This window comes from Teleopsis dalmanni, chromosome 2, assembly GCF_002237135.1.
Source record: "Teleopsis dalmanni isolate 2A chromosome 2, ASM223713v2, whole genome shotgun sequence".
NCBI classification, from domain to species: domain Eukaryota; kingdom Metazoa; phylum Arthropoda; class Insecta; order Diptera; family Diopsidae; genus Teleopsis; species Teleopsis dalmanni.
This window is the reverse complement of record NC_051847.1, coordinates 183241920-183259279: the sequence shown is the minus strand read 5'-3', so window position 1 is coordinate 183259279 and position 17360 is coordinate 183241920. Positions and strand designations below refer to the sequence as shown.

The following is a 17360-nucleotide window of genomic DNA, read 5'->3' as shown; positions in this document are numbered from 1 at the left end:
TATGATTTTAAATGTAATTATTAAAAATAATAATAATCATTATTAATTCGATATTATAAAGTAATATTATTCAATTTTTATTTTTAATACAATTTTTTATTTTTATAATTATTTCGCTTTATTAATTAATAATTTAAAAATCCCTTTCTTTGTTAGTTTTTAAGTTAGTTCTAAGATGATGCAACAAAAGGGTTTCCCCTCAACGCATTTTTAAAATCAATAAAAACAAATAAAAAAAAATTATATTATATTGTACTAACCATTAATTTTATTTATTTATTTTATTATATTGAAACAGAATTAATTAAAATATTAGATTTATAATATAAATTTTTACATACCATTTGATGACGTTGTGAAGCAAAAACTATGTGTGACATCACTCCAGCCGTAACGATTTCTAAAAGTAAAAAATATTTTACGTTATAAAAGTTTTTATATCTAAATCATTCCCTATCCATAGGATTAATATTATTATTTTAAGTTATTTTAATGGCTATATTCTCAAGAATCACTATACTTCTAATATATTCTGATGTGCATATACTTTATTTCTTAAACTTTTAGGAGGCATACTAGTTCTATTCATATAAGTTATAGCTATTATTTCAAATAGATTTATGTAAATTTAAGTTAACACAATACATTATCTATTTTAATTCAATACTATTTATTGTTAATAATTACTAGAAGATATTTTCTTTAGCACCCTTAGTCCATCTAAACTTGGTCCTTGTTATTTACGATTATCGGTTTTCGCTCACTACTTCAATGGAATGGTGAATGGTGGAACTTGTAAGCTTTATCATGGCCATTACATACCGCTTACGACTTTAGATAAACGGTGAGTGTACTCATATATTTTTCAAGTCCCATACTTCTATACGCAATAGATTATTGCGCTAGGACGTAAACCTTTTGGATGACACTTTTTGTTAAGGTTATACGTTTTAAGGGTTTGTATATTTTTATGTGAGTATAAAAAGAGGTTTTTCTTTAAGTTTCAGTATAAAAGTTAAATATGAAAACTCCATTAAAGTTTTCTACATATTCCCATATATGCAAAATTGAAGCTCATCAGTTTATCAGTAAATTTTAAAATTTTTTAATTACAAAAATTCAGTTACTTGTGAACGTTATATATAGTGCATTTGCAAAGGAAAGCTTCTAATCAACTGATAGATATCAGCATAAAATACTACATTAAATGACTCAATTTTAATCTCATTAAGGACATTAGTGAATGTCAATCTAACAGTTATGTAGTGCTAAAGTTGATTTCAATGGATACATGTATGTTCATACTAAGATTTTGAGTACCTAGTAAATATTTTACAGAGTAAGATAGTGACAGATACTTAAATCGAATGATTAATTAATTAAATTTTGTAGATACTTAGACATGGAGAAGGGAAGCATTTAAAGAAGAGTTCTTCATAATTGTTGCGGTCGTTTGGTAATTGATAAATGGGGATTTAATGGTGGATATGAAAAATTAAATTAAGTGTGGTTTGGTTTGGTATTAAAATAATTTTTATTTAGAATAATAATAATAAACACTTTGTATCTCACATACATTTTTGGCAAAGTCAAAATAAAACTGTGTTTGTACTTCTATCTGAGTAGAAGAGGAAAAAAAACACGGAAACCAAATAACTACTTTAGTTTGGCTCTAAAAATATGTATCTCAGCATTAAATATATTACAATTGAATTATAAATTCTTTCATAATATTATTTAATGCAATGGTTAACATCCATTGAATTATAATAAATGGTATCGTTATATCAAAATATTAAACGCTTGTGTTTATCTATAATATGTTAGCGCTTTCCTGAGTAACTGTAATTAAAAATATTTTCCATAAAGATATGTATCTCAAATATGACCAGTTATATTAATTTCTCACATAATTAATTAAATAAGTTTCATGTTAGCACATCAGTAAGTAACAAGGACATGCACGATTGTCAATAAAATTAGTAAACACGCAAACAAAGTGGTTATCAGTAAAAACTTTCTCATATTAACAACAAGTTCACTACTCGTATTAGTACTAAATTGAATGAATAGTTTTTTTTTTTCTAATTTTTCAAACTATATTTAAATAACTTTACTTTAGTTCATCTATGGACTCTAATAAAAGTGGTTAACATACAACAGTAATAAAACAATACTTACCTTGCTTGTACTTTAGCTTCATATTGTTGATCTGGATCCAAACCGCGTATCATGTAACTCATGCCTTGTGTATAATGATGTGACAATGGCATTGCTGGCAAGACAACATCACGCCACTCATTGCGTCCCCAATGCATACCGCTGCCATAACCGCCAAGACTACCACCCATAACCATGCCGTTACTGATACGATGATTGTGACTGCCATACATGAGCGATTGTGAAGAAGATTGGGAATGTGAGTCAATTGCATTGTCAACCTCATGTCCTTGTGGTAACCTTCGAAATGATAGTTTATACTCTTCTATGGGGGTGTGCGAATCTACAGTCCACGAAATGTTGTACCTTAGAGCAAAGAAACAGATTTGAAAATATGATAATGATTTTTTTAAAATTTATTTTAACAAAAAACTAATTTTTTATTATCTTCGGTTTGAGTGAAGTTATGTGGAATGCGTAAGGAAATGAATATAATTTTATATATTTATTATTATATCAATAGCTACATTTTATAAAAACATTAGCAATGCTTCTGTTTTAAAGGGTATAAGCTCACCTTAGCAACCTCTAATATTTAAATTTCTATAAACTAACTAAAATATTTGTTGTTGTCTTTTCATTTCTATTCGAACCCTTCTTACTTTTAAATAGTTTCTTTTCGTGTTTATCCGCAAAAAAAAATTACCATTACTAATATTAAATTTTACTCAACTTAACTGCGTGTTTAGGTCCTAATATCAATACTTTTAAAATGGTTAATTAATCCAGTATCTACTATAGAACTTGTAGTTCTGAGAAAGAAGAAGATACTACAGATACTACTGAAGATAAAAAAAGATGATTTTTGACGTCAGTTTCGATAAAGGAAACTAAAATCTTGATATAAACTATAGTTTTCAATGGATATGTTTTTATTGGACTCTAGTGAAATTACATTAAAAAAGAATTTTTTATTATTTCAAATTAATTGAACTTTTAGCTGAACATACAGTTGTTTCAAGTATTGCCAAATACCTAACATCAGTGGTCTTTGAAGTAGTTCTTGTATTTAATTATTCGTTAATAGTTTTTTTAAAACTGCAAGTATGAAGGATTAACATTTTTTTTATGAAGGATATATCACAAAAAAAAAAAATAATGTCTGATTTAGATTACTCTCAACTGAACGTTACACATATATCATGTGTTATTAATACCTACACGTCCCATAAGGTCACCATAGTTTGCGCTACTTATTTCCATGAGGTGTGATAATTTGATTTAGTTATCCTCTGGGATTTATGTCATATCATGAATGAAATGTTCCATCTTAACCATTTCGAACCTTCTGCTTCCAATTAAAAGAAGCAAAAGAGCACATATTATGTACATATATAGTATGTGACATATGTAATATGTTATCCCATAAAAATTTCAATAAAATATTATAAATAATTAACATTCATACTAAACAACTAATAATACTTCTAAGTAAAAAATATTTAAATATTTATGTTTTTAAAAACTATGTAGGAAACCCCAAAAAACTTATGTCATTTAAGTTTAACTATTATGATGCATTTTTGCAACAGTCTCATGAGGTTGGATGTCCCTAGTTTGAAATGTCAATTCAATTGAATGAACTCTGAAATTTAATGTAACATATCGTGTAACCGTTGAAAGGACAAAGTACGCACTGACTTCAAACTACAACAATGACAACAACTATTTACATTGTATGTAAGAGCTACAGAGCTTTAACAACACAAAAGGAGTTTCGAAGGATAACGCTCGCATGGTATAGTAAATTGAAAATGAACTTAATATGAATAGAGTTGTTGCTTCAACTTCACGCAAGAAGTTACTCGAGTTGTGGCGTTGTTTTGTTGTTTGTAGTTGTGGTTATTCCTTCGTTTTAACAACAACAAAACAAACATAATAAAAACAATGACACTCTAGTACCACAACAATGACGTAATTCGTGCATTCAACCAAAATGCTTATATTGTTTTCATTACGAATACTCCTTATTGTCCTTAAGCTAACAAAGTCACTGCACCATTGTATGGCAAGTACATGCATTTTGAATGCGTCTCCAATGTGGAGAACTTTTGGTTTCAACAGGCAGTATGAGTAATTCAAAAAGGATATTAAATTTGTGAAAATATTTGCTTATTATTCAATAAAACAGTTTTTTTATTTATTTTGTATAAAAAATTATATGGTAGATAGATACATATTCGAGTTTATTATGTGCCAACAAAAATTTATTAGAAATAATTCAGAAAAATAGAATTATACGAAACTTACTCATATTAGAATTATGTTTATTTGTGGTACTGTTGGTAATGGATTTAGCCACAAACTTTTGGTTATATTGAATAGTCATCTTAGAGTATTTCAGGCAGAAGTAATTGCCATAAAGTACTTTTTTTTAGATGTACTTGATAAAAAGGATAGGGAAATATGCTAAATATTATTACATATACAAAAAGCCAAGCAATTTTTTAATATTTTCTTGTCTAGTTGTGCTCAAAGCTGTGAAAAACTCAAATTTCACTTGAATACTATGAAAAAAGTAACTCCTTTCTCGTTATTCAGTTATGCTATCCAGTCACGGTTGTGCTTGATCCAATTCTCAAAACATTTCTTACTCGTATCATTAAATTTTTTTATGGCTATCATTGATATCTAGTACTTTATTCCCTTCAAAGTGATCTTTATTGTCTAAAATCAGTTAAGGTAATGTTTGATCAAATCCAAATACACTTAAAATTGTGCTTGATCCAATTCTCAAAACAATTCTTGCTCGTATCATTAAATTTTTGTATGGCTATCATTGATATCTAGTACTTTATTCCCTTCAAAGTAATCTTTGTCTAAAATCAGTTAAGGTAATGTTTGATCAAATCCAAATACACTTAAAATTATGCTTGATCAAATTCTCAAAACCTTTCTTGCTCGTATCATTAAATTTTTGTATGGCTATCATTGATATTTAGTACTATATCTCCTTCAAAATAATCTTTATTGTGTAAAATCAGTTAAGCTATTGCTTGATCTAATCCTCGAAACCTTTTTCCAATAAAATTTTTGTATAGCTATCAGAGCTATCAATGATTGTTTTATTATAACGTCTCGACTTATCAAACACATTCCGCAGATTAGTTTCTTAAATCTTTTAAACCCAAAGAAATCGCAAGGATTTCTTGTTCAAAAACAACGACTAAACACGGCAGAATGCATAGCACCGGTTCTGTTGTGTAGAATCCATGAGTTATTCGCACACAAATCCGATATGTTTTAGAATATATGTATATTATATTAGAATTATAAATATCTAAAATACAACAAAATAATAATTATTCATAATACTGCAGAAATGTTTTTTAGCTATAATCGATTACATATTTCCGCTTTATTTGGACGCTACAGATCTGTAGGTTGCAGTGAAAAATAGCGTGATCAATGAAGTAAAATAAGCTTCAATATACAAGAGTGCGATACCTTCAGAGTTATCACTTTCCAATAAATTAAAAACAGCTTAAAAGTATAAGAATATTATATCTTTAGAACAACACAATTTTTATAACCTATGCATTAACTACGCGTATAATCTATTTTGGGTCAACTTTCGTTATTAATGGTGGAGGAAATGTCCACATAACCCACAATAATATTAAACAAACAATTTCACGTGGTTTAATTAGCGTAATTGATGGGACTGTTTGCACTATCATTATTTTTTTTCATTATATGCAATAGATATGATAGATAAGATCACGTGCAATAGATATGATCATTAAACTAAGATCACGTTCAGTATGAATGATGTCGTCAGAAGAGTACGAATGTTTCAATATTCATCAACTATAATCTATTGTATTTTAACTCTCTCTTTTAACTCTCTTTCTCTCTTTCAGTTCTAAAACTAATAAATTCGAAATTGAAATTATTATATTATATGTATACTATGAACGCTTTAATATTGGGCAACTTCCTATTCGTATATAAATCAAAAATAATGTTGCATAAATATTTGTATCTTAAAATGCTTAATTTTATATTACCGTCACTCGACTCAAGTTAAACTTTTTAGAATAAAAGAAAAGTTTCTTTTGGTTATTTTATTGCTATAATTTTGAAACTTTCTACAACCTCACAAAAACTTTTCACATTCCCACACGAAATATTTACATACGAGCATTCATATATTCATTCGTGGCATTACGGAATAAACGGAAACTACAACATTCCAACAACGAAACATCACCAATTACAACAAATAAACAAGCAACGAAATATACAAAACAGGACTACAAATATTTTGTATTTTGTTGCATACAAAACTTCAGGCCAAGCAACAGCACATCTTGCCAAACGAGCAACATTGTTTGTGTTTAATTAAATGTTACTCATACGCAGTGTAGGACGCAACTAAACTTTCTTCTGTTCTTTCGTTTTTGCTTTTTTTTTTTTTAGAAATTCATATATTTTCTATTAGAATTTCTTTGTTTTATTTTATTGTAATCGACTGAAAATGTACATATTAAATAATTTTGTGAAAATTTATAATAAATAAAGCGGGCAAGACAAATATGTACATTGTACAAATTATAAGGATTAGCGCACAGTGTGTGTTTACACACATAAAACGGTATAATAAAGACATAAAAAATCCCAATCAAAAAGTTTTGAACATTAAGTAAGCAGCAATAAAAATGATTATTAACAATTGACAGAAACTATATTCGCCAGACAAGACAACACGACAAGTACGTAATTGGTGTGAGCCCGGAAAGCAAGGACTGTTTGTCTCATGGACTGTGAGTAACCCAGAAAGAGTAACCAGAGTACAAAATAATGGAAAGGAAGCTAAAAAAATATGAAATCAAATTTGTGTAGTACAAATTGAAACTGTTCGGCGCCAAAACATGCGTCAAGTAACGGATATGTACGTAACTACATGCGAACATACTTCCGGCTAAATTGGAATTGTTTCCGTTAGTGGTAATATTGTATCGATTTGAAGTAGTTTGAGTATGCGGACGAATAACAGAAATGTTACACAAATTGCTGGAAGTAAAATTCTCAACTTCAGGGCAAGAAGTGAAAAAGTACACAGCGACGTAGCGACAAATGAAACTTTCGTCGACATTGACGTTTGATTTTAACTGCAGCTCCTATGTTAGTCAATGCAGTTAAAACGTTTTTCCTACTTTCCTTTCTCCATTGATTTAAGTGCAACGATTGCCTGGAATGTTGGCAACAATGCGTCTGCGAAAAGTTTCTCTTGACTTAAGTGAGTTCACAATTGGTTTGTTTGAAATTTTGTTGCAACAACGTACGAGCTCTTAATATTTTCTTCATTTCATTGATTGCAAGTGACTTGAATTACACTTACATGATTAGCACCCTGCTATAAAGGATTAGTGGCGCTTAAGGAGTATGTAAGTGGTATTGTTTTAAGCAACTACTTAAGAAAAGACTTTTCATAATGCAATTATATTGATTTTTATCGTATAATGTCATTCAGCAATATTTGTTTTAAAATTGTCACTAATAATAGTTTAAATTAGTTTAAACAGCTGTGTTGGACTTATGATTTTTATAATAAAGAGGTTTCTAACAGTAGTGAATTACAACAACAAAATTTTATGTTGAATTAAATTTTTGAGATCCAGTTTTGATAAGCAAAACAACTTATAAATTCCATTTGGTTAGTTTACATGATTTGGTTAGTTTGGCAACTGATGTACCACTTAACAAAGTTAGGTCTTTCTGTTAATTTTGTAAAGTGAAATGAAAGTCTCTGGATACATATCTCTGAATGGACGTCTCTCAATAGACGTCTCTCAATGAACGTCTCTCAATGGACATCTCTCAATGGACGTCTCTCAATGGACGTCTCTCAATGGACGTCTCTCAATGGACGTCTCTCAATGGACGTCTCTCAATGAACGTCTCTGAATCGACGTCTTTGAATCGACGTCTTTGAATGGACGTCTCTGAATCGAAGTCTCTGAATGGACGTCTATCAATCGACGTCTCTGAATGGACGTTTCTAAATGGATAACTCTAAATGAAGATCTCTTGTCAGACAAAGTGTTAAACATGTAATTGATATAATTGATGATATATATGATTTCGTTATTGATCTATATGAACTGCCCACAAACAAATTCTAAATTTTCTAAAACTTATCAAAATCCTTGGTCACAAAAATATTTTCAGCAATTGCAAAGCATACGAGCTAGCCAGACGGGGTGCTTCAAGAAATCACTTGGAACACCTAAATAATCTGGGCAGATCGTTCATATCACGCAAACTCTCATTGAATTCTTCTTGTGCCGAACGATAAGTAGGCATCTGTATGCCATTTGGCCACGTTTCAATAAAAGGAAATCCCACTCTCTCATTGAGGCCCTCCGTATAGATAGCAAACTTATAGTACGTTTACTCACGAGTAATTATAGATTAGGTAACTATACGTTGGAACATTGAGTCTCCCTTTCAATTATACCTGTCGTAATTGTGCAGAGGACGATGAAAGTGTCCCCGTTTGTTTTGTTTTTGTTCAAAAAATGAGCGGCGCCACCTTATTACTTTAGAGGCTTTTTTTTTTGAGGATCTTGGCAAACTGAAAGACTTCCTCTTAAATAACATTATAAGCTTTGCCAAAGGTTCTAAGTGATTGTTACCTCTACATTTTTAATATTATGGTAACATAATGGGCCAAAAGGCCTAAGTGGATCACTATGTATGGTATGTCCATTTTGCTTGCAGTAGATCTTGACTTTTAATAATAACTATAATAAACCTTTAAGAATTAAATGTTAATTAATTTGTAAATATATTGAATACTTTTTGTATATGTATTAAGAACTACCAAGCTGATTTGAAAACATTTACTAACTTTACAACATTTCAAAACAAATATTTAATTACCGATTTCGACGAAACCAACAAAATCTTTTCAGTAAATCGCCATTGAAATATTTAAAAACTTTTTACGGCATTTAATTTTGTATTTCTTTTCTAAAACTGTTTACTTAATACTTATTTAAACTATCAATTTTAATTACCAACAAAAGATTGACCTCATTGGGGAAGCCACAAATTGGTTAGTTGTGTTTACCGAATGGGGCTAATCAAAAAGAAAAGTTTTGCACGTCAATTTTACGTGAGGAAATGGATTTTTCCAGTTTTGATGTTTTTAGTTATTTGCCTTATGGAGAAAATTTTAATGCCTTCCTACTTTCAACGAAGCGAGTAAGTAGAGTCAGAGGATGATGAGGCTGGAGAGGTTGAAGAGGTTGAAGAGGGAAGCAAATGAGCTTGTCAAATTGTTAAAGGAAATTAAAGATTCTTGTACGTGCAAATGTAATGCTTACCTGTCCTTATATTGACTGATTTGTGGTGAATTGAAAACAGCTATATTGGGTTTTCCGCTTAACTGAAGAGTTTTTCGTGATTTTCCAAGTTGATTTTCTGCTACACATGAGTAATTACCGAAATCTTGTGGATGTACTTTACGTATAATGAGTGTGTGACGTGAACCGCGATTTTCCATAATATGTCGTTCAGTGGTATCTATTTGCATTGTATCCTTAAACCAAATAACCTAAAATTGGAATGAAGTTAAATTGATATTAATTAGTCAGAAAATTAAGTGGTCAAATAGTTTAGAATTAAGTTTGTATAACTATTAATTGAAATTTAATTTATTATTAATTGGAATTTGATATTTATTAATATAAAATATTAAACTATGAACTGATTCAGATTTAATACGGTTAGATACATTATATTGATAATATTGAAAATTAGAAACGCGGGATGTATTTTTATCAATTTTTACTAATTATATTTTATGAAATTATCTTAATTTATATTACTATTTCAGATTTAAGTTACAAGATACCAGTATCAATTAAATATAATACTATGTCATATTAATTATAAGAAACATTTTAATATTAAAAATATTTTTAAAAAAATATACACTCAAAAAAATAATTTAGTTGATTTAACAAAATTTTAAGTAAGTCTCAGTTGAATATACATATTCGACATGTTGGTTTTTATATCTTCTGAACTACCTGCATATTTTTCTAAGTGTACTACAAACACGTTTCTGTGTTTCTGTTTTCTTTAGTGCTGTTATGTGGCACTTTTTATTTACTTAATCTTTATACTTGAATTTTCTATTAAAATTTTTTTCACATTTTTCTTCCAATTAGATTTTTTTATAGTGCTTTTAGTTAAGTTTTTTATTATTGAAATCCTTGTGCAGTTTTGTTCTTCTTCTTCTTTGTACATTTTTTTTTACATTACAACTTTTTCGCTGAGTCCGATTATTTTTATTTATAATAATAATAAGAATAAACAGGGTACTAGCTCCCACCGGAGCAGAGCACTACGACCACATTGATCTTTTGTGCTACAACTGACCCTAACCGAACAGAAGGCATTCCGCTTTCCGAATGAAGGCCAGAATATCGTCTGTTAAGGACCTCCTAATATCAGAAGGGAAGATATTATTTTTATTTTAATTTAGAAAAATTTTTTATAAATTTATAAAATTTTTTTATTTTAAATTTATAAAATTTATTTTATCTAAAGTTTCAGTATTTTATTTTATTTTAATTAATCTGTATTAACACATACGTCTTTGGTATTTCAAGCTTTTACGAAATTTATAATTTTATAATGTTATCTTTTAATACTAAACCAGATAATAGCTCTTTGTGGCTGATTGAAGATATTAAGCAATTCTCTATAATAAGCTCAAACATAACACTTGATAGATCGCAGGAGTGTTGCCAATGTCTGGCTTAGTGAACATAAGCCAGCATGCGTTTTTTGCCATACTTGCGAGCTTCCGAAAATGCCAGTATTATCCAAAGAAAAGCAACTTCTAGTGACACATATTAAACTGGTAATATAAACATTCATAGTACACTTTTAATCTTCCTTTTATGTTACTTATTTTAAAAATAGTGTTGCTTTAGTTCACAAAGCTGCTTTATTTTATAACAAACTTTTTAATATACATATTTCATCTACCACAATAGGACTAGACGATATAGAATATAGTAAACAATATAAAATTGGAGTCCAATTAAGGAGTAAATAATGAATAAAGAATGTTTACACGAGCTAGGATTCTTTATATTCTTAAGGTAAATTTTTGTTGAAGATTTTATATCTCTTTCAATATTTAAGATGCAACTCGATTAGTTGCACAATTTTTTTATTTTTTGACCAAGCAATTATATTTCAAGTGAGTCAAAAACACTTATTTGTTGAAAGTTAAGCATCAACTGTATGTACGAGTATATTGAAGGAGTTAATTTCTTCATATAAATTTATTTGAGTAAGTCAATTTGTATGAAGTGCCTCTGTGTAAAGTGTTTGGTGGTCTTTCTTTATTAAAACAAAAGTATCTAAATAGAGAACCTTCTAGGACCACTTTTTTAAGGTCCTTATCTGGATTAATTATTTTATTAAATAATGTTAGTTTTAAATTATTTTCGGTCAATAAATAAAAATAACTACTAATGACACATATTAAACTGGTAATATAAACATTCATAGTACACTTTAATCTTTCTTTTATGTTACTTATTTTAAAAAAGTGTTGCTTTAGTTCACAAAGCTGCTTTATTTTATAACAAACTTTTTAATATACATATTTCATCTACCACAATAGGACTAGACGATATAGAATATAATAAACAAAATAAAATTGGAGTCCAATTAAGGAGTAAGTAATGAATAAAGAATGTTTACACGAACGAGGATTCTTTATATTCTTAAGGTAAGTTTTTGTTGAAGATTTTATGTCTCTTTCAATATTTAAGATGCAACTCGATTAGTTGCACAATTTTTTTATTTTTTGACCAAGCAATTGTATTTCAAGTGAGTCAAAAACACTTATTTGTTGAAAGTTAGGCATCAACTGTATGTACGAGTGTATTGAAGGAGTTAATTTCTTCATATAAATTTATTTGAGTAAATCAATTTGTATGAAGTGCCTCTGTGTAAAGTGTTTGGTGGTCTTTCTTTATTAAAACAGAAGTATCTAAAAATAGAAGACCTTCTAGGACCACTTTTTTAAGGTCCTTATCTGGATTAATTATTTTATTAAATAATATTAAATTTTTTAATGTTATTTTTTTTAATAAATAAAAATAAACTGTTGAAAATACTTAAGATATGTTCAAGCTATCTTGTCGGTGTAATACTTTTGTATTGAGAAAAAAAGTACTATTGTCTATGTTTATTTATTTAGTGAAGTTTTTTTTTGTTGTTTTGCTGAACTCAATAATTCTCTACTGAAGCACATATTAAGGATACATTTTTGACAACGATATCTTATGAAAATAAATAAACTTTTCGCTTTTAACGCCATTCATTCTGTGAAGTGTTAAGCAAATAATAAACACAAGTGTCAAAAAATAACAAATATTAAGAAAACAACAAAAGAAAAAACTAACGAAAAACAAGAAGAAAATAAAATGAAAAATATTCTGTATTAAAACAAGCAAAAAAGTACACAAAAACAAATAGGCACATTTTTGGTAGTGGAAATATTTTTCATTACAAAGAAAAGCGCAAAAATAATATTTGTACATGGAAAATTATGACAGGATATTGTGTCAAGTGCGTCAACAGTTGAAAAGTGGCAAAAATTGTGCGTTTATCAACAGCAAACAAACGAACCCCATTGTATTCCTCATATCTCCTCTGCCCCTATATTTTGAGGGTAAGACAACACAGTGATGTCGAACAAAGCATTGAAATATATAACCCGTATGTGGTCACAGTGTAAACAGATGTGAATGCAAAAATATTCACGTGAATTGGTTGAGCAGGACTTACACCGGCGAAAAACCAATCCGCGCACCTATCTAGTAGCTGATAGACCCGCCAGTATTTGAAAACAGCAACAGCAGGTGTTGAAAGTGTGGAAAGAACAAACACATAAAAATTGAGTGTGAACAAAAAATACCAAAATATACAATCCAAGATAAACAAGTGTTAATTTAAAAATATGACATTGCATAAAAAACAAAAAAAAAAAAACAAAAAAACAACTTTGAAAAAAGTAATAAATAATCTAAAAAACAAAAATTTATTAATGGCAATTATTTGTCCAATTTTTTTAGTATGTAGGTTAGTTGAGAGGCATGTACTGTATTAAGAACTTATCATTTTAGTCATTTGTAAAGTTCGCAAACATAAGAGCAAATAAAACGTGATGCAATACAGCACATTTTACAGGAAATCACAAATCTGTTTTTGTGAAAAAACACTTGCAATGTAATGAATGTTAAGTATATATATATATAAAGGATAGAGTCCTGAAATTATTTGCTGGCAGACTTACCAACACCGCGCTATCAAATCTTAGAATGGTTACAGGCTCCTCGGGGCGGTATGAAGATCTGAGATCAATTATTGCTTAGTCTGTTGAAGTGATAAACAATAATTCAGGCAAGACGTAAGGAGGGGTTTTAAATCTACCTCGAATTAAGAAAGAGTAAAAGTGCTCAAGTGGACTGGTTCAAATAGCTTCAACATTATAATATATTATATAAAGAAGATATGTTGAACTTTCAACTATACTTTTGTAAGTTGTTCACTCGAACAACTTATTATGCTAATTTAATGGAGCTCTTCCTACAGCGGATCACTCAAGTGGTCATAGACACTATCGTTAAAAAGTGCTTTGGACACTAAATTAAGTTTCATCAAGCAAAGAAGAAGAAGAATAAAAAAAAACCTATACCAATTAATGAATTTTTATGGATTTTAAGTACATTTAAAAAAAAAATAAAAGAAAAATATTATATTATATACCATTGCATATATATTAAAATTAGTTCTTAAATAATTTTTTTTGCTAATGCAATATTCAGAACTATTGGAAGAAAGTATACATGACATCCTTAAGTTTAATCCATATATAAATAGAAATTTTGTTTTCATTTTTTACTTTCAATATAACTTATTTATAAATCGTTTTTGACTATATCAGCAACTAAAACAACATATGGATTCCAAATTTCAATTGAAATCTTATAGTAATCCGACAAATCACAATGCTCCGAAGCTTGTTCACTTCCTAATCTTACCCAGCTTTCTAAAGGCTGTCATCCTTCATCCAGCAAGGTGGAAACAATTCTATTAATATTTCTGTCATTGCTTGTATATCACACATACATTTTGTTTTTATTGTCATTATTATTATTTTTATTATTTTTATTATTTTTTAGTTTAATATGGCAACACTGATTGCTCCACACAGATAGCAACACATGTGAACCAGAATTTTGTTGATAATACAGAAAAAAAAATTAATATTTACTTTTCGTTTTTTTGGCAGAAATTGTCCAAAATTGTCAACGCTGACAGTTTTGTTTTGTTAATATATATTATACATATAAAAGACAAACATATGGCAGCACACACACACACACACACAAACATAATAATATGTATATGTTTTTAATATTTTTCTTTGTACTTTTTTAGTTTACATGCTGGCAGCGAACGCAAGTGTTTCCGTGCGTATCCTGGCAGAACTGTTGACATGGCGAAAAAACGTTGAAATTATTTAATTTTGCTTTATGTTGTGGGCTCTTGAATCTGCTCTGCTTCCGCTGGGTATACACACAGTTGCATTTTTTTGTAATATTTTCGGAGGGGACACACACATACACATAAGTAAGGATAATGAAGTTGTTTCATTTTTATAATTGAAAAGAATCAAAGCAAATAAGATTAGTGTCGGTTACTTTTTATGTCCAAAAATTATGCATTCAATTTATGGTTAATATTTTATATGGACTTAACACTTAAGTGTTTTGGTGACAACTAAAAATGTTATTAAGAGTGATATTTATGATTTTTATACGCGTTGTGGATTATACTTTCTTGGTAAAGAAAGTATGCAGGCTTTGAATAGCATAAATTAGGATATTTTTGGCATTTATTTAAGGTAAAATTGAGATACTTCAATATATATATATTAAAAGTATTCTCAGCAAAATAAAAAAAGGTACGAAAAAGTTCGATATTGTGTACAAGAAAGTTGACTTTTGACAATGTAAATTAAATCACTTTTGGCATTTTTTAGGTAAAATTCAGTTATGAGAACAAAATGAAAAACTTTCTATATTGCTTTTAAGAAAGAATATCAAAAATAAGAAATATACAGTGAACAAATTCTGATACATTAATAATTAGAGGTATATGGAAAAAATTATACAACATAATATATATATAAACCTCTTTGTTTTTTTGCTGAATTATATATAACGAATATTCAGAATCTAAAGTAATAAGTCTAATGGATCCGAAGCATAATAACAACGTAAAACTGCAATAACAAAACACTTTTCGAATAAAAGTATGCTGATATTGTCATTTTGTATGGTTGCAATTTATAAAAGGCAGATTTTATTCTGTTTCCATGACTGACAGTTATTTCTGTTTTTATATCATATCTTTCGCAAAAAACTCCTGTATATGAACTAGAACCATTCCGTAGTGTTTATCTATTATGGTTTAACACAACTCTCGGATATATTACATCATTATATTCAAAAGCTGGCTATTATAACTTAGATGCTTCATTTTTTAGTCCAGCTACCTGACACATGTGTTGTTGTCGCTATAGCATTGATTGTATACATAATGAAGTAAATTAAAGAGTAGTAGTTTGTAATTTGTTCATGATTAATTTGCAGACAAAAAATATATAGCTTTAGCTTTCTAAATGAGCTGTTTTGAGCATATAAAAAGTTTTATTTTTATTTAATAATGTGATAAAAAAAAAATATCTTTAATTGGGTACGAAAAAATTTTAAAATATGGTAGACTAGTTGTTCCAATATGAACATCTGCCTTCTGAACATCTATCTGATTTTAGAGTAATTAGCATATTCAATCAGATATCTAATTAATTATTTTATGCTATTTATTTAGCCACACACACCGCAACAAGCGCTTCATTATGGTTGTTTTCTCATTGTAATTAGTGTCAATTTAGGTACATATACTGTACAAATGGTTCATAATAGTTATCATCTCATTGCAATTAGTGTGTATTTAGGAACATGCACTGTAGCAAGTAAAATATCATAACAAAATGTATATAAACTAAAAAAATATAATAGATAATTAAAATTTTACATTACAAGTGCTTGATTTGTATAATATCATTTTTTATACACTAGTATGTCACTATCGTTTGAAAACAGAAATTGAAATCAATTTTCTAGATTGATCGCAGTAATTACTGACTCTAAGTTTATTGGAAAGCAGACGTATCATATGAATTCTATCATAATATTTATTATTACAATCAGATGGAGAAAAAATAAACTATATTTCTTTGTATACAAGGTGAGATGAAAAAACTGCAACCAACTTCAGACTGCTGTCATTTCTAAACCGCTCGTCCCACAGCTGTCAGATTTATTCTAGTGACAGCTCATTATATTGTTTACAAGCGCACAAAAGCATTTTGGTGGGAATTTTTCAAAAAAAAAGTTATTTGTGATGGAATTCAAGCGTGATAGTGTGATTGCTTTGCATTTGGCTGGAAAACCACAAGTGGCTATCGTTAGAGCCCTCCAGCATTTAGAAGTGAATAAATGTTTTGTGTCTCGTACCATCGCTCGTTACCATGATACTGGTAGCGTAGCCCGACGTCAAGGAAGTGGACGAAAAAAAACAGCAACATCGGCAGAAATGGTTCGAAAAGTGAAAAAGCGAATTGAACGAAATCCGCGTCGCAGTGGACGAAAAATGGCTCGTGAGCTGAACATATCGCAATATGCCATTCGGCAAATATTGAAAAATGAGCTTGGACTAAAGCCATTCAAGTTCCAAAAAGTGCAAGATCTTACTGATGCGCAAAAAAAAGTTAGACTCGAAAAAGCTAAAGAGTTGTTTCGCTTGGCCGAAAGTGGTGAACTGCCGAATTTGGTTTTCTCCGATGAGAAACCATTCGTTATCCAGCAGTTTGTAAACAAACAAAATGATCGTGTTTACTTGCCAGAGAGGTCAGCTGAAAATTTGCAACTTCGGTTGGCCATCACAACTCAAAAGCCGGCCATGGTGATGGTGTGGGCCGCCATAACAGCCGATGGTCGCTCGCCGCTCGTATTCATCGACCGTGGGGT

The 17360-nt window shown here is 29.3% G+C and overlaps 1 protein-coding gene across 2 annotated transcripts in view; it reads right to left on the bottom strand.

The window, feature by feature from the left end:
- The window catches only part of LOC119679247 (hemicentin-1-like), a gene marked incomplete at its 5' end in the record, with an annotated part of 32552 nt that extends 22768 nt beyond the window's left edge, over positions 1–9784 (bottom strand). For both annotated transcript variants that reach the window (XM_038091489.1, XM_038091490.1), the window contains 3 exon segments: positions 342–400; positions 2182–2526; positions 9555–9784. In XM_038091489.1, the coding sequence (XP_037947417.1) occupies positions 342–400; positions 2182–2526; positions 9555–9784 (634 nt within the window).
- Between the last annotated feature and the right edge of the window lie 7576 nt (positions 9785–17360).